Source organism: Colletotrichum navitas (assembly GCF_030913465.1).
Source record: "Colletotrichum navitas strain CBS 125086 chromosome Unknown LY79scaffold_51, whole genome shotgun sequence".
Taxonomy (NCBI): Eukaryota; Fungi; Ascomycota; class Sordariomycetes; order Glomerellales; family Glomerellaceae; genus Colletotrichum; species Colletotrichum navitas.
In genome coordinates this window covers 246,383-271,398 of record NW_026850597.1, presented here as the reverse complement: position 1 = coordinate 271,398, position 25,016 = coordinate 246,383, and the positions used below count along the sequence as shown (strand labels likewise).

The 25,016-nt window shown below is 52.0% G+C and overlaps 9 protein-coding genes across 9 annotated transcripts; 5 read left to right on the top strand and 4 right to left on the bottom strand.

Moving 5' to 3' along the window:
- Positions 1-509: 509 nt before the first annotated feature.
- LY79DRAFT_591979 (uncharacterized protein) lies at positions 510-9,959 on the top strand (the record flags this gene model as incomplete). The annotated part of the gene is given in 16 exon segments (XM_060561358.1): positions 510-792; positions 841-2,337; positions 2,557-2,722; positions 2,747-2,978; positions 2,997-3,054; positions 3,109-3,134; positions 3,144-3,147; positions 3,160-3,189; positions 3,211-3,350; positions 3,363-3,392; positions 3,414-4,727; positions 4,749-4,958; positions 4,968-6,722; positions 6,741-8,540; positions 8,556-8,649; positions 8,701-9,959. Coding segments are annotated over 16 exon segments (8,898 nt in total).
- Positions 9,960-10,460: 501 nt separating this feature from the next.
- LY79DRAFT_671564 (uncharacterized protein) lies at positions 10,461-10,745 on the bottom strand (the record flags this gene model as incomplete). The annotated part of the gene is made up of 2 exons (XM_060563927.1): positions 10,461-10,556; positions 10,590-10,745. The coding sequence occupies 2 exons, from the start codon at positions 10,743-10,745 to the stop codon at positions 10,461-10,463; spliced, it is 252 nt and encodes an 83-aa protein (XP_060411874.1).
- Positions 10,746-11,033: 288 nt separating this feature from the next.
- Positions 11,034-12,322, top strand: LY79DRAFT_705233 (uncharacterized protein; the record flags this gene model as incomplete). Its single annotated transcript, XM_060565002.1, has 4 exons — positions 11,034-11,131; positions 11,190-11,525; positions 11,591-12,102; positions 12,147-12,322. The coding sequence occupies 4 exons, from the start codon at positions 11,034-11,036 to the stop codon at positions 12,320-12,322; spliced, it is 1,122 nt and encodes a 373-aa protein (XP_060411873.1).
- Positions 12,323-12,916: 594 nt separating this feature from the next.
- Positions 12,917-13,196, bottom strand: LY79DRAFT_591978 (uncharacterized protein; the record flags this gene model as incomplete). Its single annotated transcript, XM_060561357.1, has 2 exons — positions 12,917-13,103; positions 13,186-13,196. The coding sequence occupies 2 exons, from the start codon at positions 13,194-13,196 to the stop codon at positions 12,917-12,919; spliced, it is 198 nt and encodes a 65-aa protein (XP_060411872.1).
- A 1,016-nt stretch (positions 13,197-14,212) lies between these two features.
- LY79DRAFT_560620 (uncharacterized protein) lies at positions 14,213-14,997 on the top strand. Its single transcript, XM_060558339.1, has one exon. It carries the CDS (start codon positions 14,258-14,260, stop codon positions 14,786-14,788), a length of 531 nt encoding a protein of 176 aa, XP_060411871.1. The 5' UTR covers positions 14,213-14,257; the 3' UTR covers positions 14,789-14,997.
- A 512-nt stretch (positions 14,998-15,509) lies between these two features.
- Positions 15,510-16,512, top strand: LY79DRAFT_295512 (uncharacterized protein). Its single transcript, XM_060552241.1, has one exon. It carries the CDS (start codon positions 15,813-15,815, stop codon positions 16,320-16,322), a length of 510 nt encoding a protein of 169 aa, XP_060411870.1. The 5' UTR covers positions 15,510-15,812; the 3' UTR covers positions 16,323-16,512.
- Positions 16,513-17,189: 677 nt separating this feature from the next.
- LY79DRAFT_560617 (major facilitator superfamily transporter) lies at positions 17,190-19,130 on the top strand. Its single transcript, XM_060558338.1, has 4 exons — positions 17,190-17,472; positions 17,556-18,286; positions 18,353-18,478; positions 18,545-19,130. Exons 1-4 carry the CDS (start codon positions 17,271-17,273, stop codon positions 19,025-19,027), a joined length of 1,542 nt encoding a protein of 513 aa, XP_060411869.1. The 5' UTR covers positions 17,190-17,270; the 3' UTR covers positions 19,028-19,130.
- A 2,076-nt stretch (positions 19,131-21,206) lies between these two features.
- LY79DRAFT_560614 (uncharacterized protein) lies at positions 21,207-22,085 on the bottom strand. The gene has a single exon (XM_060558337.1). It carries the CDS (start codon positions 22,062-22,064, stop codon positions 21,684-21,686), a length of 381 nt encoding a protein of 126 aa, XP_060411868.1. The 5' UTR covers positions 22,065-22,085; the 3' UTR covers positions 21,207-21,683.
- A 1,089-nt stretch (positions 22,086-23,174) lies between these two features.
- LY79DRAFT_295440 (uncharacterized protein) lies at positions 23,175-24,917 on the bottom strand. Its single transcript, XM_060552239.1, has 5 exons — positions 24,340-24,917; positions 24,039-24,280; positions 23,865-23,985; positions 23,697-23,808; positions 23,175-23,637 (listed from the first exon to the last, which is right to left on the bottom strand). Exons 1-5 carry the CDS (start codon positions 24,675-24,677, stop codon positions 23,365-23,367), a joined length of 1,086 nt encoding a protein of 361 aa, XP_060411867.1. The 5' UTR covers positions 24,678-24,917; the 3' UTR covers positions 23,175-23,364.
- Positions 24,918-25,016: the final 99 nt, after the last annotated feature.

The window sequence follows — 25,016 nt, the reverse complement described above, 5'->3', positions numbered from 1 at the left end:
ACAGGAGGCCGTAGATACTGATACGAGTGTAAGCCTGAGGCCGCATGACCAAGAAGCCGTTGGTGTCTGCCAGAACTCTGCTCACGAGAAGGAGGTGACTGGAGTGAAGCCTCGATATTGGCAAAAGTTTATGGTTATCTGAGAGCATTTAGCCAACCGGAGATGCTTCAATGGAGATAATTAGGCTTTTTGGAAGACCCCGAGTGAGATATGGTCGAGAGCTGACATCCACCTCCTCGTTTTTCTACTGTAAGTTCCGGAAGAGCACTATCGGCTTTTGATTTTGTCAACAATGGCCGTGATGCCCATCACCCGGAGATATTTGTGATTATCATTACAATGAAACTGAGAGTAATATAAAGTCCCTTGACATATCTCCAGATGAGCGTGTCCATTTTCGCTACCAAGAACAGCTTTGTGACCTGAGAACACTTCTGAGACACATTCAAGACCCTAAACCCGATTGCCAGAGATACTCTTCAAAAGAAAAAGAAATCGCAACAGAAACCATGTCTTATCAATCAACCCTTTATCTTACTTACCATATTTTTCTTCCGGCGCAGTTGCCCCAAGAAAACGACTTTAGTGTTGAAAACGAGAGGGCGTTGTTACAGTGTCTTTGTAACTCTCTTACCAAGTTTCGCGAGTATGTACCGAATGAGATGAAAGAAATCGTTGAAATAGCTACGAGGATGGCGTATGATATGGCTGCCGTTCATCAGCCTCTGGGCGACACCATCGCTGTTGATGAAGGCAAATTACTCGAAATGCTACAAAAGCTATCCCAAACAGGTATGCCTTGTCTTTCGGTCTCAGAGAAATCCGCTAAGCGCGCACAAGGATGTGTCATTCCCCTCAACATCAGGGCTCAGAATGCCGGAGTTCTGCTTACCAAGGTCGACGACTCAGTTCACTTTGAGGCGTTTGAGCTATCTCCGACCAACGAGGCTGTGATCACGACTATAGGTCGTCTTCGCCGAACCTTCCCCGGAGTCGGGTCTGTTATCGACCTTGAAAAGTTCAACGAGGCGGGCTTCAAGGAGACCCTAGCTGCAGCTCTGGCAAAGATGAGCTCTCAACCTGCCGCAGGAACTCAACCGCGCGCGAAGAAAGCAGGGCAATTCCACGACGAGAGTCGCGACACCGCTAGCCCGAAGATTGTTACTGAGCTTCTATATTCCTTCTTACAAGCTTCTGGAAAGTCTCTCGAAGCAGAAAGGCTTTGGAAGAATACCCGTGAAGAAGTTAATTGGGCTCGTTGTCTTCTGCCGTGGCGCCGTTCTCCGACATGGCTTCTCATTCGTGTTTGCCTGCAGTTGGTGTTCGGTCGATTGGCTGTCCTATCAGGCCACTCCGGGGATAGCCTTTACAAAACATTCATGGCTTTCATGATGGCCCAAGTTCTCGGTCTTGGGCTACATCATGAACTTCACTCGGATTTGATTCTTTCGATGGTCGCAAAACTCTCTAGACGCCTTTTAAAGCTTACGAACGAGCCCGCGTCTGCAGCAGTTGGTCATGTCCGCCAGACCATGTGCCGGGCGAACAAAACTTTGTCAAAGCGGTGGTCCGAAATTCAATCCAGAGATGCCCCTGGATTCAGTGTTGAGCTGGAAAGTCTCAAGATGGTGGACTTTGAAAAGGACTCCATCATGCACCTTCCCGATCTGGACAACTTTCTGGCATCATTTGACAAGAGAGATATCAAGAAAGCAGGTTCTGACTTTCATCCCTCATGGGAGATGCCAACATACAACCCCTGTAATCTGCCATCAGCTGTGAGACTACCCGACAAGGCACACTTGACTCTGCACCTGGCAAGCTTTGAAACCTGGGTCGACAAACACTTACAAACATGGTTTACAACACAACACGAAGGAGACTTAGAAAACGTGGTTTATTCAATGCGGAAAATTCTCGAAAGCTACCACGACGCGGCCAGTTCGTTCTACAACGGAAATCCGGAATTGACGTCGATCATGTTGCTGACAATCTTGGACCTCTGGATTGTCTGTGACAAAGCCGCGATACGTGTACACCCACTGCTCAAGGATTACGACCCCGAGATCCCAGTACATCTCTTTCAAAATCTTCTGCTGCCAGAAAAGCGTCATATGGAAAGGTTGCATGCTGCCGAGCTGTATCTCCAAGATCGCGTTGGAAATTGCAAGTCAAGGAGTTGGGCTCCAAACATCTACACAACCTTTGGCACTTTCACATGTTTCTCTGCTCGTTATTTTGATCAATCTTCTGAACACATGATTCTCAAAGAGAAGATCGAAGAGAAAGCCAGACAAGATCGGGAAGAAAAGAAACGGGAACTCGCTAGATTGAAAAGTGAGTACAATGACCTAATGAAGAGCTGGAGAGCCAGTTCCTGCGAATACTATGAGGTGGTCGACCGGTGGGGAGACAGCTCTCTTCGGCACAGCTGGCATTGCAGGGCATGTTCGCTTCTCGAACGTGCCAATGGATTGAAGATAAATATTCACGAGTGGCCGCTTCCGAGGAACTCCGCCGAGATAAAGTCAACGGTTTTCGAACTTTCATTGCCAGCGACATTCGGGAACTGGCGCGAAGTCAGTGTCTATTTTCTGTTTACTGTCCTCAAAGCCAACGTCATTTCACCAGAGAAGCCCCGTGCAGCATTTCCGTTGAATCGATACAAAGGCCTCTCTGGCTATTTCCGCGAAACGGTAGCACGACAACACATTGGGCTCCTGTCACAAGACAAACCTCATACGAGCACGCATCGGAACACAATTTCAGTTGCAACAGCCACTGAACGCGAAGTCTGCCTCGATAATGGGTTGAATTACGCGTACTATATGGAGCGCCAGAACCAGTTTCTCACTTCTTTCGAAGTCAAACATGCTATCCCAGAAGCCTGCATGTATCGCTTGTCGACAGATTCAAAAGCAATCCAGCGCTATATTTTCCGTCCATCATCTGAGCCCAACGGCCCTTCACCAAACACCGTGATAGCGACCATTCAGAAATGTCCGGATGGTATGCCGCTTGAAGAATATAAGGCTCTAGCGTCTATTCCTCTCGGTTACAGGCTTCAATGGAAAAACATCCTCATCTAACTATTCTCTCCTTCTGTAGATTTCAAGAAGAGGGATACAGCTCTTGTAATCCAGCAATGTGTGTATCAAGCTGGGCCACCAAGCGACTGTGCCCTCCGAAGTCCACACAAGATTTGCCAAGAAAGAGGCTTTGCATCGAGGATGTTGGAAGGTCTCTCCGAAGCCATTCAACGATTTGAAGAAAATTGGCAATCTTCGGCTGCCTTGGGGACTTTCACTGTTCTGTCCCGGCGCCTGCTTTCACTCACCCCTTACTCTGACGTTCAAAAAGAGTGCCTCCGTTTCTTGTCCAAGGCCAGAAAAGTCTTGTTTCATTGGGCGCAGACTTTGAAATGCAGGGCCCAAGGGTCATCTGAAGATAAAGATAAGCTGGAGTTGCAGCGCAGGGCTCTAGAAGCCTATCTACTGTGTGCGGACACATTTAACGTCGAAGAAGCGTACCAAAAAGCCGTCTTCCTGGACGATTCAACCATTTCAGTCTTCATGCAGTGTTCTATTGGGATTCATGAGGGTTCCCAAACTCTCTTAGCATCTCTTGAGACGCCCGTTCGGCAACTTTTTTCCCGTTGGCAGAGAACCTCATACCTGCATTGTGGTTTCTTGGCACAAAAGGTTCTGGCTGAGGGCAGCTCTGCCCTCGATGACACGATTACTGCATCGTGGTCTGTTTATCAGCCTAGCCGAAAATGGAAGATGTTATCCAAAACACACAGTTCATGGCTAACAAGCACAACCGCTTCGACAACCCCTATGATGGTGCATTTTAGTCTCATCACAGGAGAACTTTTAGTTGACGGTAATCCTTTGGATCATCTGCCGGGAGCCTATCTCAAGCATCATTCATACGGACACTTATTTGGCCGATTGTCTCTTGAAATCATGCCTACGCCGGTCCCGGGAATGCAATTCTCCTCCAAGAGACAGTATGCGGAGCACGATGTTCACCTAGGTCTCGGCCATTGTTCCAATAATTCCGAGGCAGATCTTCTGGTACATGCCTCAAAAGCCGGATCAGACTATGAATTGATTCCCAAGCGATGTCTGAAAGGAAACTTACCGACGACATTTGTTGACGAATACGTTCACTGGTGGGACTACAAGAAGAAGTGTGTCGAATTCCGCGACATCGCTACTCCGTGGAAGCATACGACGCCGCACTGGCTGCTTTCTAAAAACGCATCTGGAACCGGTTGGAAACTTACCCGAGATGACTCTTCCACTCTAGTCGATATTCGTAGCCGGTCAGCAAAGCTGATATCTTCAATCTTTCAGCCGCTCGAAGATCCCCTCTGGATACACATCATTCACAGGAAATCAACCTCATCAGTCACGGTAGAACTTCCTCGAGCTCGGCTTGAATTCAGTCACACGCCTGGCCATCCATCAATCCACTCGAGACAGTTTCGCGGTATGATGGTTGACTCGGACCAGTCCGTTGGAGCACTGATAGGCCTGAAAGACAAGCTGGTCTTGAAATCAGACCAATCTGACCATCCTTGGACGCCTACATGTCGCAAGGTACTTGTGTTGGAGGGCAAAGTATCTTTCTCAAAGGCAAATGACCACGTCAATGTCCGCATCGCCAGGGGTGCTTCAACAGTGCATGCCTACCAAGTAGACAGCAGACTCGCCAGGCTTGTAAGCAACAATGACTTGCAGAGTAGCCTTTTCCTCTGCTATCTACATGCGCTTACTTCTTTCGTAATTCCGGATCCTCTTACGAAAAGGACGGGTACGGAACAAGCCTTGTCTATACTGAGCTCAGCATCAGTCAGATCATTTCCATTCTTGACGCCAGAGAATGTGGCGCTCCTGGACAACATAGCCCAGCTTACGCCAGGTAGAATTTACTACCCTGCCAACGAGCGAGTCATGCAGACGGTTGGCTGGTCGTCACAGTTGAACTTTCTAGCTCAACATGGCTTGTTCTATGAGCAAGTTAAATCCATCTTTGAACAGGACAAGAAGTCCAAGTTCTTCCACCCAGGCGTATACATCAAACCACCGACACTGGAAAAAGTGGAATTGGATCTCCTGAAAAGAGACCTGATTCGTTCCTCAACGTTTCGAGTATCTGGATTCGGGGCTCAGAGCTATAGCCTGGATCATGACACCCAATATACAGCGAGAGATCGGAATAAGTCCTCGCAAAGTTCGCGTTCTTTCGCGATCGCACGCTTAGCTCTCTCCGAAGTGTCGTTTCTTGTGGAGCCCTTACCCGCGAACATGGCTTCACATCTGTGGAAATTTTTGTCCAAAGGTCCTCCGGTCCTCGGTCGTCCTCGCACTCCCCCTACTGACATCATCGCCTACCACGCCGAATTGCTTTTAACATTCCCTGAGTTCATAACCACTCACTGGATCGGGCTACAGAGAAATTTGAGAACCTCGGTCAACAAATACCGATTTGCGATTTGGCTAGCGACACTAGCTTTTGCAGAAGAGTCAGACATGGCTGTGCTCCAAACATTAGCCTTGTTTCGAACTGCCAAGGACGTTGCTAGCGTGTCGCCGCCACCAGCAGGAGATCATTTCAACTTGCGTAAAGGAACCAGCGTCAGCGCAATGGAAATACGTCAATGTCTCGGGAGAGTATATGTGCCTTTCACCGAACTGTCTGAAGTCGATCTATACAAAAGAAAAGGAGAATCAAATCAGTCTTACTATCAAAGACGTATGCAGTCGTTTGAGAAGAAGAGGGACGCGGCGGTGGCCAGTCTCATCGATATTCTTGAGGGTCAGTGGCCGTGCAGCACACCGACAATATCACGTAAACATACCGACGCGTCTTTATGGCGCCGATATATCAGGTTTGACGAAGTAGTACCCGACATCGAGTCTTTATTCAGAACTTGGTATGATAACCTTAAGTTCAAGCAATACATCCAAGAGATCACTCGTCACATGCCATCTCAAATTGCAACTCAAGACCACCCGAAACCCTTATTGGCGAGAGTTGAACCAGCATATTCGCACAGACCACGGTTTATTAGTGAAGACGCCATGTTCAGGCACTCTACGCCGCCTTTGATCGCTCATGGGACTTGGATTCTTGATTTTGAATCAATCCATGAACGCCAGAAACGCGACTATCAGTTGCCTGACCTGCTTTCCAGCCTTTCCGCCAAAGCTTCTGCACAATACCAAGACAAATACATTGAAGAACTGAGGTCAAGTTTGACTTCTTTGCAGCAGCTACAGCTTACGGACGACTGCAAAAGCCTGTCGCAAAACTGTACGGAAGAAAAGCTAGCGGTACATTTACAAACTTGGAAGATACACACCGAGAAACTCCAGAGCCTCATCATAAACGCTGTCCTCGGCCTGCAAGCAACCGACTCCGTGGAAAGCTTCACCGATATCTATGACTTCTATCAACGACCAAGACTTTCAGTCTCTTCTCTTTTGCAAAGACTGAACCACGTCCATCGGAGTCTGACACCGGCTGCATGGTCTGAATGTTTGGTCCAGTTTGGCACAGGGATTACTCAATTGCAGCGTGCGGAACGGATGCTGGCCTCACTGGGTGATTCGGCGGCTCTTATAAATGAGCTACGAAATCCAGGGCATACCAACTGGTCACCCAAAGAGTTTCCTGACACGCTGCTCTTGGAGATAGAGAGCGGGATTATGGTACGCGAGGTTCAAGAGAGCATCGCCGACAAGATGAGGACTCCACCCGGTAACGACAACGTCGTCATGCAACTGAATATGGGGGAAGGGAAATCGTCTGTCATCGTACAAATGGTCGTGGCAGCTATTGCAGACGGATCTAATCTTGTTCGAGTCATTGTTGCGAAGCCCCAGTCGAAACAGATGTTCCAGATGATGGTGTCTAAACTGGGCGGTCTACTCAACAGGCGCATATACCACATGCCGTTCTCCAGAGCAGTCAAGATTGGCCCGCACGAAGCGGAAGATATTTATGCAATCTTGAAAGACTGTATGGATTCAAAGGGAGTTCTTTTGGTTCAGCCAGAACACCTACTCTCTTTTCAGCTGATGGGTATTGAGACAGCCATCTCGGAGAAGAAAGAAGTGAGTGCTTCTCTGGTGAGGACCAAAGATTTTCTTGACCGTGTGTCTCGCGATATCGTGGACGAGAGCGATGAGAACTTCAGCAACAAGTTTGAGCTCGTATATACGATGGGGACACAGCGGCCGGTTGAGCACAGCCCCGATCGATGGATTTGCATACACCAAGTCCTCAACGTTGTGAGAAAATTCCTCCCAGAGATTCAGAGGAACGATCCAAGCTCGGTGGAGATCTCCGCAGGACATGATGGCTGTTTTCCCCGAACACGAATATTGAGGGAAAGCGCCAAATGCATGCTTCTCGAACTTTTGGCTCGCCATCTCAGCAAGGTGGGCACCAAAGGACTTCCTATGGCTTCCCAGCCTTCTGTGCTACAACATGCAGTATACACATACATATTCAAGTTTGATCTGTCTCATTATGAGATAGACGCGGTTGAGAGGTCAGAACTCTGGACTGCTTCAACGAAAAACACACTTCTCTTGTTACGAGGCCTCATTGCATGCCAGATTCTCAGTTTTGTTTTCTGCCAGAAGCGATGGAGGGTTGATTACGGGCCAGACCATAATCGAGTCCCCAGCACGCGGCTCGCTGTTCCCTACCGAGCCAAGGACAACCCAAGCGCCCGGTCTGAGTTCAGCCATCCGGACGTTATCATTACTCTAACGTCTTTAAGTTACTACTATGGTGGACTAGACAATTCCGAGATACTCCTCAGCTTCGAGCATCTTATGTTATCAGACCAAGCCGACTCGGAGTATGGTGTTTGGGTATTAGACAGCGATCACCTACCCGTCACTTTCCAGCAGCTGTCGGGTATCAACCTAGAGGATCGCCAGCAGTGCGAAGAGCAAGTGTTTCCATGCTTCCGCTTCTCCAAGGCTACCGTTGACTATTTCCTGGAACACATTGTGTTTCCTAAGGAGATGAAAGAGTTTCCGTATAAACTCTCAGCTTCGGGATGGGACATTGGAGCGCGGAAAGGAAACGCAACGACAGGTTTCAGTGGCACGAATGACTCACGAGCTTTCCTTCCACTGAGTGTCAAGCAACTTGATCTTCCAGACCAGAAGCCAACCAATGCACTTGTTCTGGAGTACCTGCTTCAAGAGGAGAACTCCGTGGTTTTGATGCCTGTGGTCAGAAGCGACACCAAGTCGGACGCCGAGATCCTGCTGGAAGAGGTCATTCGGTTGGACCCGCCAGCCCGTGTAATCCTTGATGTCGGAGCTCAAATTCTCGAGCTTGACAATCTCGGAGTTGCGAAAAAGTGGCTACAGATGATTGACGACAAGGAAAAAACGCAAGCCGTCATCTTCTGCGATGAAAACGATCACATCCGCGTTGTCGACCGCAGAGACCGGATCGAGAGCTTGCACACGTCGCCTTTTGCCAACCAGACTGATGTTTGTCTGGTATTCTTGGACGAGGCGCACACAAGGGGAACAGATCTAAAACTGCCCGAGGATTACCGCGCAGCCGTGACACTTGGGGCCAACTTGACCAAAGACAGGTTGGTACAGGGTAAGTTCACTAACGTTCTTCTCTTGGTAATATCTTGCTGAAACCTTGCAGCTTGCATGCGGATGCGGAAACTCGGAAAGGGCCAGTCTGTGGTTTTCTGTGTTCCTGACGAGATCCGGAGGAAGATTGAAGCGCGAAAACAGAATTCGGACACCCCGATAACTGTGGCTTGTATTTTGGAGTGGTCTATCTCCGAGACTTTCACGGACCTCGAGCGAGGCATATGGTTGTGGGCGAATCAAGGCCGCCGATACCAGCGCAACAACGCTCTTTGGAGTGAGGCTCATACCGATGGGGAAACCAAGCTGAGCGGTGAACATGCAGAGAAGTTTCTTGAGGAAGAAGCGCAGACAATCGAGAATAGATACTCACCACGCAACCGGTTCGACGCTTCTCAACTCAGCCCGGACACCCAACACCAGAACGATGATATCACCAAGAGGCTACTCCAGTTTGGAGGTCTCAACCCAGAGTCAACGACTTTTCGTGAGGAGCAGGAGCGGGAGTTGTCTCCGGAGGTCGAACAGGAACGTCAAATAGAGAAACCTCCTGCCGCAACCCCTGCCACACACACCATCCATCCCGATGTTCGAACGTTTATCTCTCAAGGTTTCTACCCATCACAGTCTAAAGCCTTTCTTGCCGCTTTTCGAGCGCTTTCTGATACCAGCGCTGCTAAATTTTACGACGTGGGCAAATTCAATCCCGGTCTGCTGGTTACGCAGGACTTTGCGCGTACCATTGTCCCGCTGGGCAAAGATTACACAGCCGACCTGTTTCAACGAAACGTCCAATGGATATTGACGAGTTCAACGAGTTCTGGCACTATCGAAACGGCAATTATCATTAGTCCCTACGAAGCGCAAGAGCTCCTACCGGATATACAGAACTCCCATTGCGTGGCGCTTCATCTCTACGCTCCTCGCCCAAATATGGGATACCGCGCACTTGACACCTTGGACCTTTATACAACGCCAAAGCAGTCTCTGAACAGAACTCTTCCAGACCTCTTCTTGACCGAACTAAATTTGTTCTCAGGTCAACTGTATATGAAGTCAACGAAGGAGTACCTAAGCATCTGTGGCTACTTAGGCTTGAAATTTCCGGATCAAGAGAGCTCTGAATCGGACGGTGATAGTTATTCTGCGAATGTTGCTTCATCTGAGGCTGCAAATTTGCATCAGTTTATGCGGATTCTTTTGGCCAAGATACGAAGAAACTGCCAGTCGATAGACAAGACGCACTTGGGGAGAATTTTGGAGTACAGGGCGCTCGAAGCCTCGGATTTTGTAAACGACAGGGGCCTTTAATGATTCGTTGTTCATGTTTTCAAATTGAATGAAGATCAGATTTCACATCTCACGTTGTTAGTCGAACCTGTGAAGGCATGGTCCTCGAGGTAACTGGCTCCATGCTGGTAGCTGAGAGAGAGCGTATGCGAAAAGCTTCTTACGGAATTTGTTCAACCACTGCACAAAATTAAACAATCAAAATCATATTCTATTCATTTTATTCCATCTCTTTTTATCTTCGAAGCATTGTACTACCAGATCCTTATGATCGCGATAGATGGCCTGGACTCTCGCACTCAGGCTACCAACTTTGAGCAATCGGTCAGCTTCCCCAAGTCATTTCCCATGATACTCATCTTTCCCATTCTTCCCAATGGATTAGTTAGGCCGTCCGACGCAGTAAAAGTGATATCGCACTTACGCTAGCTTGAATGCAGAGTTCCACTGTGTCTGGCTGGCCCCAGATCTCTTCCAAATATGCTTAGTCTCTTTAGCATTGCCGAGCGCAACATCGCTACCCTAGGAGGTCGGTGTCGTCTCCTCTAGCGTTTCCGGGTAGAAAAGGGTGCTATCCAGCTCCTCCGGGGTCGAGTCGAGAGACAGCTCCTGTAAGCTCTGGCCCGCACTATGAGCCCCAACAAGAGCCACAAGATCCGTAGCAGAGAATCCTTTGTTCTTGAAGGCGGAGATCTGGGTGGCTGCGTCCGAGTCTTGTGTGGGCAGCACGCCCTCGGCGCTAGGCACGGATGAATCCTTTCGCCCGACGAGGAAGTAGATTTTGGGACCACCAGGTTGCATCTGCATGTTTTCTTCTCTATCAAAGCATTCGTTGGCTAATATCAACGATCAGTCGCATGATCCAGGGAAACAGTCATGGAACGCGGCACGAATTGCCTGTTTCGCCTCACTGGGACAGCCTGCAAAAGAACCTTTCAGGTCTGCTGCAATCTCGGTCCAGACCGGGGGGCAGGATCGTGCATGTGCATTGCAGATCGTGGTGACTGATAGAGCAGCTGCAAGGAAAGAAGTTAATCTCTGAGAGAATTGCATTGTGTAGGTGATAATGACAGTAACGAGGTGAAGTGGAACTAGATGTCAAGACACCTCGACTTCAAGAAGGGCGAGTCCTCCCCGTGGACGCCTCTGTCTAACATGCAGATTCCGAGAGGATACCAGTCGAGTTGTACAACGTAAGCACATGCAATATTCGTGCTTGGTCGGAAAGGTTCTAACAATGGCCTTTACTAGTTCGGAAGGGAAGACATTCGTCATCGGCGGCTCCTTTTCCGGAGCCGGCACACGAAATGGAGAGGTCTACGATCCCAGGGCTAACACTTGGACGAAGCTGTCTGGGTGCCCGGTCAAGCCGCCCGTCATGCAGAGAGGCATGTTCCCCGACAGCCACGCACGGTTATGGTCATGGAAGAACGGCTCTGTCCTTCAGGCCGGTCCCGCCAAGCAGATGAACTGGTACGATACCAAGGGCACTGGGGCGAACACGCCCGCCGGCCTGCGGGGCGCCGACGAAGATTCCATGTGTGGCGTTTCCGTCATGTACGACGCGGTTGCACGAAAGATCTTCACGTAAGCCACGGAAAATTCCAACCCGTCCTCTGTTTTGATCCGCCCGATCTGACCCGTATCTCCAGCTACGGCGGTGGCAAGGATTATACTGGCTACGTATCAACCAGCAACGCCCACATCTTGACACTTGGTGAGCCCGGGCAGGCTGTCCGGGCGCAGAAGCTACCGGGCGGCAAATACAACCGCGGGTTTGCCAATGCTGTGGTCATGCCCGACGGCAAGATCTGGGTCGTGGACGGAATGCAGAAGATGCGGCTTTTCTCGGACACCACGCCCCAGCTTACCCCAGAGTTGTTTGACCCGGCGACGGGCAGCTTCACGCCCACGACTCCGCATCCCGTCCCTCGCAACTACCACTCTACAGCACTCCTGATGGCGGATGCCACGATTTGGTCCGGCGGGGGCGGTCTTTGTGGCGCGAACTGCAAGGAGAACCATTTTGACGGGCAGTTTTGGTCGCCGCCGTACCTGTTCGAGGCCGACGGGGTCACCCCGGCCAAGCGGCCAGTCATCCAGAGCCTTTCGGACACGGCCGTGAGAGCGGGAGCCCCCATTACCGTCACCATGCAGGATGCCGGTGCATACACGTTCAGCATGATTCCATCGCAACCACGCGCACAGTCAACACGGACCAGCGACGAATTCCGCTGGATGGACAGAACGGTGGAGATGACAAGAGTTACACGGTCAATGTTCCCAACGACTACGGAGTCGCGATCCCAGGGAACCATATGCTTTTTGCTATGAACGAAGCTGGAGTGCCTTGTGTGGCCAAGTTCTTCAAAGTTGCTCTGTGAGAAAAGAGTAGATTTGGGTAATGCAACGACCTAGACGATTTGGGGTAGTAAAGTTGTTAGTTGTTCGCTTAGTAGTACAAGTTCCCGTCTCATAAACATAATCGTGTACATTTGTGTAATCTCTGTGTGTATTCCAATTGCGGTGCTGGTAGTAAGTGTGATGGTGGATAGTACGTGCTTGTATCTGCGATGCGCGGGTTATGTTCGTGTATCCCTTTACCCCGTCATCAGTTACAAGCATGTCGATACAGAAGCCATGCCTACAACAATACCTAGATAAGAAGATGCAATAATTGTCACGATAGTTTCTGGGCACATATATAAAATCATCTATACTCCATACAAGGTTTCCATACAAGGTTTCCATATACTTGTTATACATAGGATTTCCGCATTGAAATAATTTCAATTTATCCAACCCCAAGGAGATGATCGCACAAGTTGCTGTGACATAACACAAGCCTTCCTATCAGGGCATTTACCAAAACATCGCTAAAATAAAACGAGGGTACTGCCATGACCCAGCTCCTCCAGTTCAACTAGCCATCAGCCTCTTATTGTTCGTTCTTCTAAGGGGACCGTGTTTCAGAGAAGCTAGATCCGATTCGCGGTCGTCCAGCGGGTAGCCGGGGCCGTCAAGTAGCGTCCGACTTCGACAACAGGCTTAGCACCAAGAGTGGAGGAACTAGCCTGCGAATCGAAAGAGCGACGGTGGTCGGTTCGTTGTGCCATCACACGCTTCGTAGCCTTGGAAGCGGGCGAGAGGGTGAAGGAGAAACGTCTGTTTGAGCTTTGGTGGCTCAGCCTTGGTTAGTTATGCCGTTTTTGTATTTGTCTTGAGGTTTCTGGCCCGGGAAACTCACTTGCGGGCCATCGTGCTGGTATATTCAAATAATGTTTCGGGGTTATGTGGTGTGTCGTGGGGGATTTTTGCTTGCTTGAGATTTGTCGCCTTTGTATTGGGTTTCTGGAATGCATCCTCTTTTTTGTCCGGAATGGAATTTCGGGTGGTTTATATACACCTCGAGGTCGAGGGCTCTTTTACTTTTGGCGTATGGTCGGTGTTGAAGGCTTACAATAAGTGAACATCACGTCATACACGTCCGCAACCACGCAGGTATTGCGACTATCATTACTTTACACGTAAGAGGTAGTTTCAGACTCGAGTACCAGCTTACAGAAGATCAATCATCGCCATCGCCAATGGTATTCGCAATCAGCCTTGTTCATTCGCAGCCTCTGACATCCACATCCCATGGTTTAGGGGTGTCATGCGCCGCCTCAATGACGCCCCCCTGTGGGATTTCGGACTGTAGTGGTGGGAAACTCATATAGGTTCGAAGTTGCCGTCTGCGGCGCAGTCCAATTGCGATGGCCAAAATCAGCCGGATCGTCGGACCCCGAACTGCTTGGGACCCTTCTTGCATCACCATGCAGGCCAAGTCTGCCCCAAATCCCACAAGCAATACATGCCGATAAGAAAAATCATTCAGGTCTCTACTTGACCCAGTGGCAGCGACACAAATGGCTGTGGCGCGGGCGCAAATCACCCGATTCACAAACGGGAGGATGATATCGAAACGAACAGAAGTCTGGGCGATGACGAATGTCGTTTCCGTGAGGATTGCAACCTACTATGATCACTTCATTGACCGAGACGATGATCACGTCGATCGCATCCTCCCCTAATAACTTGGAAAACCGACACGATTGTTTCCTGCAAGATTGCACTGCTTGCCAACCTGGGACTGTCCCGAGGCTTCCGGGGCCCACCCGGGCGTCCTCCGGGTCTCGTCGGCCCCGGGGTCTTCCGCCACAGCTCCGCTGTATCGATTAGTAAGCAAAAAAACTTTGCGTACCGGTCTGCCAAATATGAATCTTGGGAAGGCCGTGAAACCTCGTCGGCATTGCAGAAAGACGCCATCGACCACCGACATGAACGCGAAAGGCTCGCCAGCTGCCCAGGGCTCCAGCGTCCCGGCGCTACCTCCCAATGTAACCATCTTCTCTCCAGCGAAGCCTAGCACCGCTGAGGCTCTGCTGAACGGCCACATCTTCACCCGACTTACGGCCAACGCCCAGGCCGAGCCCTCGAAGCTTGCAGCAGCGCTCAAGGACGGGTCTCGCCACGCGGTCGACGACACTTTCTGCTTCAGCCACGGCAACGTGGTGCTCATCTTCGACGCGGAGAGGGACGGCGTGGATGTGACTGATGCGCATCACGAGCACTTCCGCCAGGTCTGCCTGGCGCTGAAGGACGCAGACATCAGCCTCGATGTGGCTGGTTGCATATTCGATTCTCCCAGTGCTTTGCAGGCAGGCTTTCAACTTGACACGCTGAGCTCGGGCTCAATTCTCGTCATTGACCTGATGGGAGGAGACGACCAAGACTCCGACGATGAAGATGACGAGGCTGCCGCCGAGAAGCTCTTGATGAGTGGAGACTCGGGAGCGACGACGTCGTGAAACCCTGCGTTGTCAAGCTCAGATAACCTTCCCCATCATCTCGCGCACGCTGTGGCTGAAGGCTCCAACGGAACCAGGGCCATACTCTATTTGCCAATTTTTCTTAGGCTCCCAAGAGCCAAGACTTGGCGATGTTACTCCGCGGCCGTGTCCAGGGAACCCCGCAAAACGGTTATACACACTGAAAAAAAAAGAAGAAGAAAAAAAAGAAGAAAAGTACTGGAGGATACGCACCCTTGAAAACAGTGAAAGGGCGCACGCGCATCGCATCGTTGGATTATAGACTCGATACTCACTTGGCCAAGTCTTGTAAGCGATTATTTCCTCTCGGTAACAGTCATTCGAGATTGAGATATCTCCTGAGCAGAGTCTACATACAGTTATCCAATGGCATCCCACGCCTTGGCTCAATATCATATGGCCTTATAAGAGGCGAGGTGCTGCATCTGCAAAGGCCTGATCCAGCTCCAGATGTTGAGGGTGATTGAGCTTTCATAGCTGTAGAACCGGTCGACCCATTTTACTCCATGTATATCATCACCGTGGACCTCTCCAACTAGACAATGGCACGCGCACCTCTTACCGGAACTCTGCGAGATCAGTAGGTCGTTTTGGATACAAGTGTTGGGCATAATTGGCGTGTCGATGCGGAATGAGATTCAGGTCATCGCAAACGCACCCCAGAATACGCGGGTTCATTGGTCGGCAGTAATCAGAGCTGATAATGATCTTATACAAATCGTTAAAAGAAAAAAGAAAAAGGAAAAAGGAAAAAGAAAAAAGGGAAGAAGAAGAAGAAAATCAATTGCAGGCGGCCAAGAATGCCAAGCTCGGCGAACCTGGCCACTCGTATTGTCGGTCCATATGCTTAGATGTTTTCTAGCTTTGTGCCGCCTTTTGGGCGACATCGGCTTCTTGACGTGCATTGGAGCCTCGATCCCGATACAACGGTAATGGCCGGACGGTACGCCGGGCACCTCGACCAAGCAATCGGTCCCAAAGCCACGTTGTGTCGTGTTGTGTCATGCAAACCGGCACAGAAACGTGCCCTCTGCACCAGAGCAGCTTGTCAGAGACCAACGGCCGTGGCGTCTGTTTGGTGCACAGCGGTCTGTCTCCAGGGATACAAATCGCTGGGAAGAGGTTTTCGTTCACGCCACAGCCGTTTGGGCTCCGCAAGACTCCGTCCGCATCCTGCTGTTTGGTCGAAGCCTGTCGTATCCATGCCATGGCGGCAAACCACGGCCTATTGGACTGGGAGATGAGCGCTGCTGATCCCGACCCTAACTTAATGGCTCCCGCTTGCTATGTAGGAAGGTCATTGGACGGGTTTCCCCACGCTGCCCTCGTCGTTTTCCTCGTCTTGTCTGCTCCGCTGCTCGGCTCTCACACACCACACAAGCCTGCCGGGACCGGTGTTTTTGTTTCTTCTTCTTCGTCTTCTTCTTCTTCTTCTTCTTCCTCCTTTCTTCTCCGGAGCAGCATCGTGTTGTTGTCAGAAGACGGACGCATCTCATCCCGCACTTGGCATTAATTGGTCGCCATCCAGCGGGGTAAACCCCCCCGGTCGATACATCGGCCCTATCCATAATCAAGCCTTCCCATTCTCCCCATCCGCCCCCTAGCGCCTGTATTTCCCCCTCCCACAAGTTTTGACGGGACAAACTGCGGGATCCCCTCGGGGAAGTTTGGCACCCTAAAAAAGCTGGGGAGCTCCTGTCCCAGAAATCCCGCCTTCGGGGCTCTCCAACGCTCCAGCTGACCTTTCTACACGAGTTTGTGGCCCGGGCAATGGGGCAACGAAGACTGATTCAGTCAGCCGTCTGTGATCCCCGGGATGCAGGGTGACGTTCCCCGTGGATACAAGCACGAGCTGGAGCCGCTCCGTGCCTTGTCACCTTGTCTATCCGTGCTCAGTCCCAAACTAGTTTGGTTTGGAACTCTCTCTGTCTCTCTCTCTCTCTCTCTCTCTCTTCCCCCCCTTCTCCAAGTCCCGGCCTGCTTCCCCGTGGTGTTCCCCACGTCATCCTGATGCGGCCGAAGAAGCTCCATCGGAGGCGTGAATCCTCGATTGTCGTTGGTGGTCTACCTTGGCTCGGAGGTCGAAGGACGAGGAACTGCAGTAGACTGGGGGCTCTTCGATCCGTCATCCCGGCCTACACTCAAATTCTTACTTCCCACGCGCGCGTGTTCGCACCGCAGTAAACTAGGGTTCACCCCAATTGGAAAACTGCTGTTGAGAGGAGGCGGGGGATGGTTAATTGTTTCCCCTCCCCCCCGCGAGGACCACGGGACTTGGCCGAAGAGCGCGCCGCCATCCTTTATAACTTTGGACCATCCCGTCGTATGTGAAGCTTTTTGGAACTCATCTCGGGTCAATCCAGACGTCCTCTGAGTCGGTCCCCTCCCCCCCCCCCCCCCTCGTCTTCTCAGCCCACGCTCGCATCCGACCTCCTCATTGTGACAAAGAGCAACCGCAAAGATGGCGGCCGCGAACGACCAGATGAGCATCACACCGGGTCTCGACACCAAGGGCGGCGATGTCGCCAACATCGAAGACCAGTCCCCCGTGGATCCCAACGCGCCGCGGATCATGAGCCCGGAGCGCCGCGCGGCGGTCGAGAAGAGCTTGAAGCGTAAGATTGACACGCGATGCTCGCTGTTCGTGCTCATCTACATCATGAGTATGTGCTTCTTCTTTTCTTCTCTTCTTTTCGCTTGCTCGCTCGCGCCGCGCCCTTGCTAACACCAACGGGGGGGGGGCCAGACTACCTCGACCGAAACAACATCGCGGCCGCCCGCCTTCGCGGTCTGCAAACCGACCTCAATCTCAACGACACCCAATACGCCACCTGCCTGAGCATTTTATACGTCGGCTACATCCTCATGCAGGTCCCCTCCAACATGGTCATCAACAAGATCTCGCGCCCGTCCTGGTACATCTCCGCCGCCATGGTGATCTGGGGCCTCATCTCGACCCTGTCCGGCGTCACCACAAGCTTCGGCGGCATGGTCGCCACGCGCTTCTTCCTCGGCTTCATCGAGGCCGCCTTCCTGCCCGGCGCCCTGCTCATCCTGTCCAAGTGGTACACCCGCCGCGAGCTCAGCACCCGCAACGCCATCCTCTTCTGCGGCAACCTCATCTCCAACGCCTTCTCCGCCCTGATCGGCGCCGGCGTCCTCTCCAACATGCAGGGCGTCCTCGGCCACGCTGCGTGGCGCTGGCTCTTCTGGATCGAGGGCGCCATCACCATGACCGTCGCCCTTTCCGCAGCCTTCATCCTCCCCGACCTGCCCACCAACTCCAAGGGCTTCACCGAGGAGGAGCTGTACGTTGCGCAGCTGCGCATGACCGAGGACGTCGGCGAGGCCGATGTCGACTCGCAAGAGATGGGCCCCATGGACGGGTTGTACATGGCCGTCAAGGACGTCAAGATCTACGTCATGATGATTACCTTTACGGCCTACGTCGTCGGCCTGTCGTTCAACGCCTTTTTCGTAAGTTCTGCTGCCGGCAATCTTGGAGAGGAGGATCAAAGGTTCCCTTGCTAACGTGACCTTCAGCCCACTCTCACCGGTACCCTCGGCTTCAGCTACGTCCCGACTCTGCTCATGAGCTCGCCTCCCTGGGCCTTTTCCTGCATCGTCTCGCTTATCAACGCCTGGCACGCCGACCGTCAGCAGGAGAGAGTAAGTTTGACCGCGCACTTCCGAATGGACATGTTCAAGTAATGCAGTGCTAACATTTCCTCGTAGTTCTGGCACATCGTCGGCCCCATCTGCGTCGGCCTGGTCGGTTTCGTCATCTCCATGTCGACCCTCAACGTCGCGGCCCGATACGTCGCGCTCTTCCTCCAGGCCAGCTCGTACGCCGGCTTCATCGTCTTCTACTCCTGGATCTCCTCTTCCTTCCCCCGCCCGCCCGCCAAGCGCGCCGTCGCCATCGCCATGATCAACGCCTTCTCCCAGCTGGGCAACATCGCCGGGTCCTACGTCTGGGGCCTCAAGGACCACGGCTTCCGCCAGAGCTACGGCATCGTCACTGCCATGTTCGGCGTCACCATCATCGGCTGCTACGTCTTCAAGGTCATCCTCGACAACCTCAACAAGAAGCTCGAGGCTGGCGAGCGCGAATGGGAGGTTCACGGCGACGTTGCCCAACAGACCGCCGAGGTCACTGACGGCGACGAGATCGCGGCTGCTCGCAAGATGGGCAAGGGCTTCAGATACCTTGTCTGAGCGCTATGGATTATCAATATGTTATTAGTAGGAGAATCCGCGGTCATTTTGATACCCATATGTATATATATATAGCATATTCAAGTAAAATATTCGTCGGAAGTACATGATAAAACCTCTACAAGTTGCGAAATGTGACCGTGTTTACGTCGATAAAATGAATGAATAATATAATGCATTGGTCCTCCTTTAGGGTCTTAGTTCCAGCCTATAAGGTTTTCATGATTGATATGTTGCACGATGCTCGGTATGGTCACCATCAGCAAACGACTCTCTTATTGGGGTGACCTTGTCGAGGGTTATAAATTGGACAGATATACTCCGTACCCCCAACAGAAAAAGAAGCAGACTGCAAAGGAGCCAGGGAGAGAGGGCGGCCGGTTGACAACCCCTGCCTGAACGAATATGACTTCGCCAGCCATGGGTTTTTCGTTATCAAACGTCATGTCAGCACCCCGGTCATAGTCCCCGCCTTGTTTGCTTGACGAGACCGACCGACTTTTCCACTCTTCACCCGGCCAATCCCCACGTTTTGCAGAGCCTGTCTTTTTGTGGGACAGAATGCGGATGCTTGGGGGAAGATTCCGGAGCATTTCTGGAGTTTCCCTCCGAGTTGTACTCGGAGTCTGACCGAGCGCGGGAAACTGGCCGGTCTTGACAAGGATCTAGACGTGCCTGGATGGGGGTTTATGCCCCGCATCCCGTCCCCCCTCTTCTCCAAAGTCTCGAAATGGGTTCCGTCTTTACTGCGGGTTCGGGTGAGATTCCTTGCTTAACCGCTGTAGCCGTGGAGAATGTTCATCCACAACCGCGGAGCCCCAGACACGAACGCGGGAGCGGGAGCGGGAGCGCACAGGTTGTCTGTCAGTCAGACTTCTAATCATTCTCAGTTGTCCGCTTGGCACAATTTCCCCTCCAATGCTTGCTTGCTTACTTGCTTGCTTGCTGAGCTGGGATTCAATGTCGTGTGTAGTTAAGATCCACTCAATGCCCAGCAGAAACACCGAGGAATGTAATGATGATGATGCTGCTACTGTAAGCGCCTAAAGCCTGCGCTTTTGATGAGATTCGTAGTCTAGGGAGATTCTACATAACTATGGACGACGTGTTCGTGGTTGGGCTAAACCTGCGCCGTCGATTCTGTAACAACAGTGAAAACAAGGCATGCTGTGTAACGGTAAACAACATTACACCACCCCAGCGTCAACTGCATCGGAGCTTTTTCAAATCAAGCTTTCTTGCAGGTTCGGGAACACCCTCCCGCGACCCCCTAGGCTCTAGGTTTGAACTCGGTTTGTCACATCGCCCGTCTTGGCTCCCCTTCTGGATGAACCTGTTAATGTGACGAGATAGCCGGAGCCGGTTGCCGAAACCACCCGGATCCACGACGAAATTTCCAATGCTGTAAAACCGACCGACACACAGTGCCTTGAAATCTGAACGCCTCTTTGCGATCCTCAACCGTGGCAGCTGCAAATTGTATGATAGGCTGATCACGCGGCTCACCACTTCGTCATCATGGAGCCATATGGTGTACACTCGGTCTTCTATTGTGGCTGCGTCTTGGCTACGCTGGTATTGCTTTGGAATTTTGAATGGCCCAGCTGGCCAAATGAAATATGAAGGCGTTGAAAAGGTCTGCGAATTATTTAATTTCTCCCATTGTTCATGTTGAAAGAACCTGAAAACCCCAAGTTATGGAATAAAAAGCCGATATCTGCCAACAAAAATCAGCACTTATCTTGGCAGCACTGTGAAATGCACAGGTCAGACATATTTCCGCGCAAAAAAATAAAATGAAATAAAAAATGAGATACCAAAGGTTGCCGGCGCACATGTAAGTGTTGACATGGCTAGCAGGGGCGGGGAACGGCGAAGGGGACGGTGAGAAGGCCGGGGCCAGGAGGCGACGCTGCAGCAACCTGTGCATTCTCAAGGTCCTCAAATCAGCGTTTATGATATGGCATAGTTATATCATCATTTTTAAACGTCCTTATCCGAACTTGACACTTCCCAGAGAGAAAATGTGTTAACATTGAGTTGAATTGTGAAAAAGTTCCGTAGGCTGCAGATCAAGAACGGCTAGAGCAGATCCTCGACGTCGCATAGCCTTGATGACGCTCACAAACGAATGTTCATTAATCAGCACCTTGATCCCGGATCATGCACCTGAGAGATGGGCGAGGAACACGATATCCACTCGATTTGCTGTTTAGTGTAACGCATCTACTGGGGAATGCCTCCGTCAACGGACTATCCTAACGTGAGGCATTAACTGTCTAGAAGTGTCGACTCATCGTCCATGTACATCAAGTTTACCGGCTGCTAATGATTGACTGCCTCGGGCCACCTTACCTCCTTCGACGGGAGCCATCAAGCAAGCCTCTCCCACCAGGCGGGTGCCTTCATCTTCGCAATAGCCTCGCCAGTCATGATGCCGTCGACTAGGATATCTGTCAGCAAGTTTCTGTGTGGTGTTCTTCCAGCAAAGACTGACCCTAGGCCTCACCGACCAGTTCGGACATACCCGTCTCGCCGTTCGGGCCGGGGGTGCTCTCTCTGAGGAAGACGGGGAAATTGCACCCGGCAATGACGGAGACCTTGTCACCGGGCTGCACCGAGGACGGGCCAAGGCAGGCAAGCTGTCTTTTCTTTGCTATGAAGAAGCGCCGTAGCGGCGCGACGTTCTCAATAACTTCGCGCTTGCGCTCCAAACCTCCTGAACAACCCACGTGCGGTTCCACCATGAACGGCTGAGAAGCTGGTCGACGGCGGCCCAGTCGCTGTGGTAGCGTTCCTGGAAGAAGGGATACATTGTGTTCTCATCAAGAATAGGAATGCCAAAGGCGATGTGGCTGACTCTGTAGTTGTCTTGCCAGGCCATCATGCCTCTTTCCCACCTTTGAGTCCGTCCCCGGCGCTCCAAGGGATTCCAACATCCCAGGGTGATGTAGTAATCGTTGTTCATGGATGTCTTCCATCTGACGTCGTCGACCCATTCTCGGATAAAATCCCGCAAACAAGCAAACGCCGACATGAATGCCCTGGACAGTTCTGCCCCCCCCCCCCCCCCCCCCCCCCGCATCGGCGTCCGTGTCTCCGTCAAACAGAGAGGCTGGTGAAGAACCAGTAACAAGTTCGGCATCATCTCCGACGGTGGTGGATAGCCCCTGGGTCGATTGATTGTCGAAGCTATCCGCGTTGTCCTCATCCTCCTGCTTGTCAGGATATATTTCGTTTAGTACGGCGCGGCCATTGCCAGTCTCCAAGCTGGTGTCTGATGCCACTCTCTCGCCGTTGATTCAATGCCCCCTCTCGATATGTTTCTCGTGGATGGCCATTTTCTTCAGTAACTCGAGGGCAATATCGCTGCTGCCGTCCTCCGTGGCCGGGCCTAGCCAGATGACGGTGCGGAGGGCGCGCATGTAGATTTTCCGCATTTTCTGCACCTGCACGCTCCGCCCCGAGGTGTCGGTCTGGTTGATGCAGATGGCATCGATCCAGAGGACCCGAGGTTCAGTGGCGCGACGAAGGGACTGGAGAAGGCATATTACGTGGGGCGTGGCTGGAAGAGACAGCGAGGCTATCTGTGAATCCTTCGGATCCCCAGGCATACGAAAACGCCTCATACTCAGGTGCCGCTCCCAGCGGCGTCGACTGTAGCGTGCATGAAAGCTCGGCTGACACGTCGCCAGGATGCAGCGTGAGCAGCCGGATATAGCCCTGCGGAAAGTGTTGGTAGATGGAATGGATTTGGACCAAACGGAAATTCAAGTAAGTTTTCCGCCTGGTTCTCGTAAATAAGACCAAGAACGCGTTTGTGGGTTGTGGTTGAGGAAAAGTCATAAGGGGCAAGACAGATAGACGCCCATCCAACCCCCCCCTAGTCGCGTCAGCAACTAGTTCGTCGGCAAACGGCGGGACGGACGGGCGCTTCTGCATGCACCGGGGTGTCATAGTGAATATGCATATCCACTGTTAGGTCTTGACCTCTCGGCGCCCTTTTTATCTTGTGTTTTGCAATATCCTTGATGAGCAGCACCATTGCTTCAAGTCTGTTGCCGTGACATATTTCTTGATCATTGATCAAATAATAGCCAACGGGAAGAGACCTGACGTGCCTTGAGACTTCAAATGGCGTCCAGATCCGTTAACTCCAGGCTTTCACAGGCTCCAACACATCGAGTGGCGTAATAGTCTAAGTGGTGGATGCTGACGAACAGTGCAACGAAGGTGGTGATCTCGAGAGAGGCAGGGGGCGTAGCATTCACGAGTAGCCCATGCTTGATGGGCTGCTAGACGGCAAAAACAAGAACCCGTATACTTGGCAATTGCATTCATGATATCGTGGGTATGCGAATAGACCTGCTGGACCTGCTGGACCTCCTGTCTACCGCCCAACAATCTGGCACCTCGAGCGTGCGGGACGGCGAAGCGCCGCTGCTCGCGTCGGGCGAAGGGATCGCTTGCATGTAGTAGTCGGGCTGCTGGGCGTAATGGCTCGAGCCTCCGACGCGAGAGTCGTGCCCCAGCTGGTAATCTTTCAACAGCGCGTAATAGAAGGCCGCGTTCGCGACGATACAAGCGCAGAGTATCTCTATGGATGCCCACTGACGGAAATCCGTTAGCTTTTTAGTCTGTTTGTAGCAACGCCACGGGGGTCGCCTACCATGGAGCGAGACCTCTGCGATACCGCCTGGTTTAGTATCATGGGCAGTCGCATGACAGTAATAGCAACAATGAGGCCTGCGATGCTGAAAAAGAGGATGAGTTGCGCCTTTCTGCGGACATGTCAGTATCAAGGCCGAGAATCTCGCCGCGTGGAGGCTTCGCCTACGCCTTGCCATCAAGCTTGATGTGCCGCAGGATGGGAAATGGGAAGATGATGAGAGCGATATCGGTGATGATGTTGAAAACGGCCATTGTGATCAGGTTTCCCAGCGCTCGGTGACAGGTATCTAAGTAGCCACGTTAGTTTGACTGCACATGGCAGCAGTGGCGACAAACATACTGGCACCAGAAGGATCAGGAGACCACATCCTGCAAGGATATTTAGAAGAAGCACATGCAATAAGGCGAGGTGGAGGAACCCACAAATCTAGTGGCCGGCATTCCGCGAGGGTGGGTATCAGAATAACAAAAAATGTAACGACGATGAACCACCAGAGGGCCGTGGTGGCGGCTTTGCCCCAATGGAAAACATCGACGAATCGGGAGTAGAAGTTGAGCAAGCAGAGCTTCAACGACCATAGGCTGAGACGGACAAGTGAGTCAGCGAGCTGCGATGGGCGCGCGGTTCGCCAGCAACATACAACAGAGCGTAGAATATCCGCGCCGGGATAATCAACTTGTGCGAGACGACGTAATACTCGGCCAGCTTCTCGAGGGTGAGGCCGCGCGCGGCCGCTTGCCCCTCGGTGGCGGGACCGTATGTGTGTGTCGGGTTGAGCATGAAGGAGACGGAGATGCAGGCCGTGCGGCCGATGAGCGGGACGAGGGCAAAGGCCATATAGGCATCGTCGGCGTGCCATGTCCGGTGGCAGGATGCGTGGACTCTGCACCGCCATAACAGGCGGTACCCGCAGCGTATGAGGATGAGGGCGGAGCAGACGCCGGCCGTGACTAGGTCGAATGCCACGTCCGATGACATGACTTCTGTCGAACTTGCAGGGTCGGTCGTTCTGTTTTGGAGGGCTGCTCGGTGGCGGCAACGAAGGCCGTTATGCCGGCGCTGGCATGGTGTTTTTGTAGGTTGAAAAACGCTCTCTCACTCACACACACACACTCTCTCTCTCTCTCTCTCTCTCTCTCTCTCTCTCTCTCTCTCTCTCTCCCGCGGCGTAGCGACGGTCCTTTGCTTTCGTTGTGTGGTGTCGATTTGAGTTTATAAAATAGCCTCGTCAGTCTTTAAGAGGGGGAAGCCAACCAGCCACCTTGCCGCCGCCGCCGCCGCTGCTGCTGCTGCTGCTGCGCCTTGACTGAAAACGGC

What these genes read in the sequence shown, in the direction of transcription:
- LY79DRAFT_560620 (XM_060558339.1), top strand. Translation starts at nt 14,258, where the DNA reads ATGAACGCGAAAGGCTCGCCAGCTGCCCAGGGCTCCAGCGTCCCGGCG.
- LY79DRAFT_295512 (XM_060552241.1), top strand. Translation starts at nt 15,813, where the DNA reads ATGCAAACCGGCACAGAAACGTGCCCTCTGCACCAGAGCAGCTTGTCA.
- LY79DRAFT_560617 (XM_060558338.1), top strand. Translation starts at nt 17,271, where the DNA reads ATGGCGGCCGCGAACGACCAGATGAGCATCACACCGGGTCTCGACACC. An exon ending in CGTGCTCATCTACATCATGA is followed by an intron (nt 17,473 to 17,555) that starts GTATGTGCTTCT and finishes GGGGGGGGCCAG; the next exon opens with ACTACCTCGACCGAAACAAC. An exon ending in CCGACCGTCAGCAGGAGAGA is followed by an intron (nt 18,479 to 18,544) that starts GTAAGTTTGACC and finishes ATTTCCTCGTAG; the next exon opens with TTCTGGCACATCGTCGGCCC.
- LY79DRAFT_560614 (XM_060558337.1), bottom strand. Translation starts at nt 22,064, where the DNA reads ATGTCGGCGTTTGCTTGTTTGCGGGATTTTATCCGAGAATGGGTCGAC.
- LY79DRAFT_295440 (XM_060552239.1), bottom strand. Translation starts at nt 24,677, where the DNA reads ATGTCATCGGACGTGGCATTCGACCTAGTCACGGCCGGCGTCTGCTCC. An exon ending in CGGATATTCTACGCTCTGTT is followed by an intron (nt 24,281 to 24,339) that starts GTATGTTGCTGG and finishes TGTCCGTCTCAG; the next exon opens with CCTATGGTCGTTGAAGCTCT. An exon ending in TCCTGATCCTTCTGGTGCCA is followed by an intron (nt 23,986 to 24,038) that starts GTATGTTTGTCG and finishes GTGGCTACTTAG; the next exon opens with ATACCTGTCACCGAGCGCTG.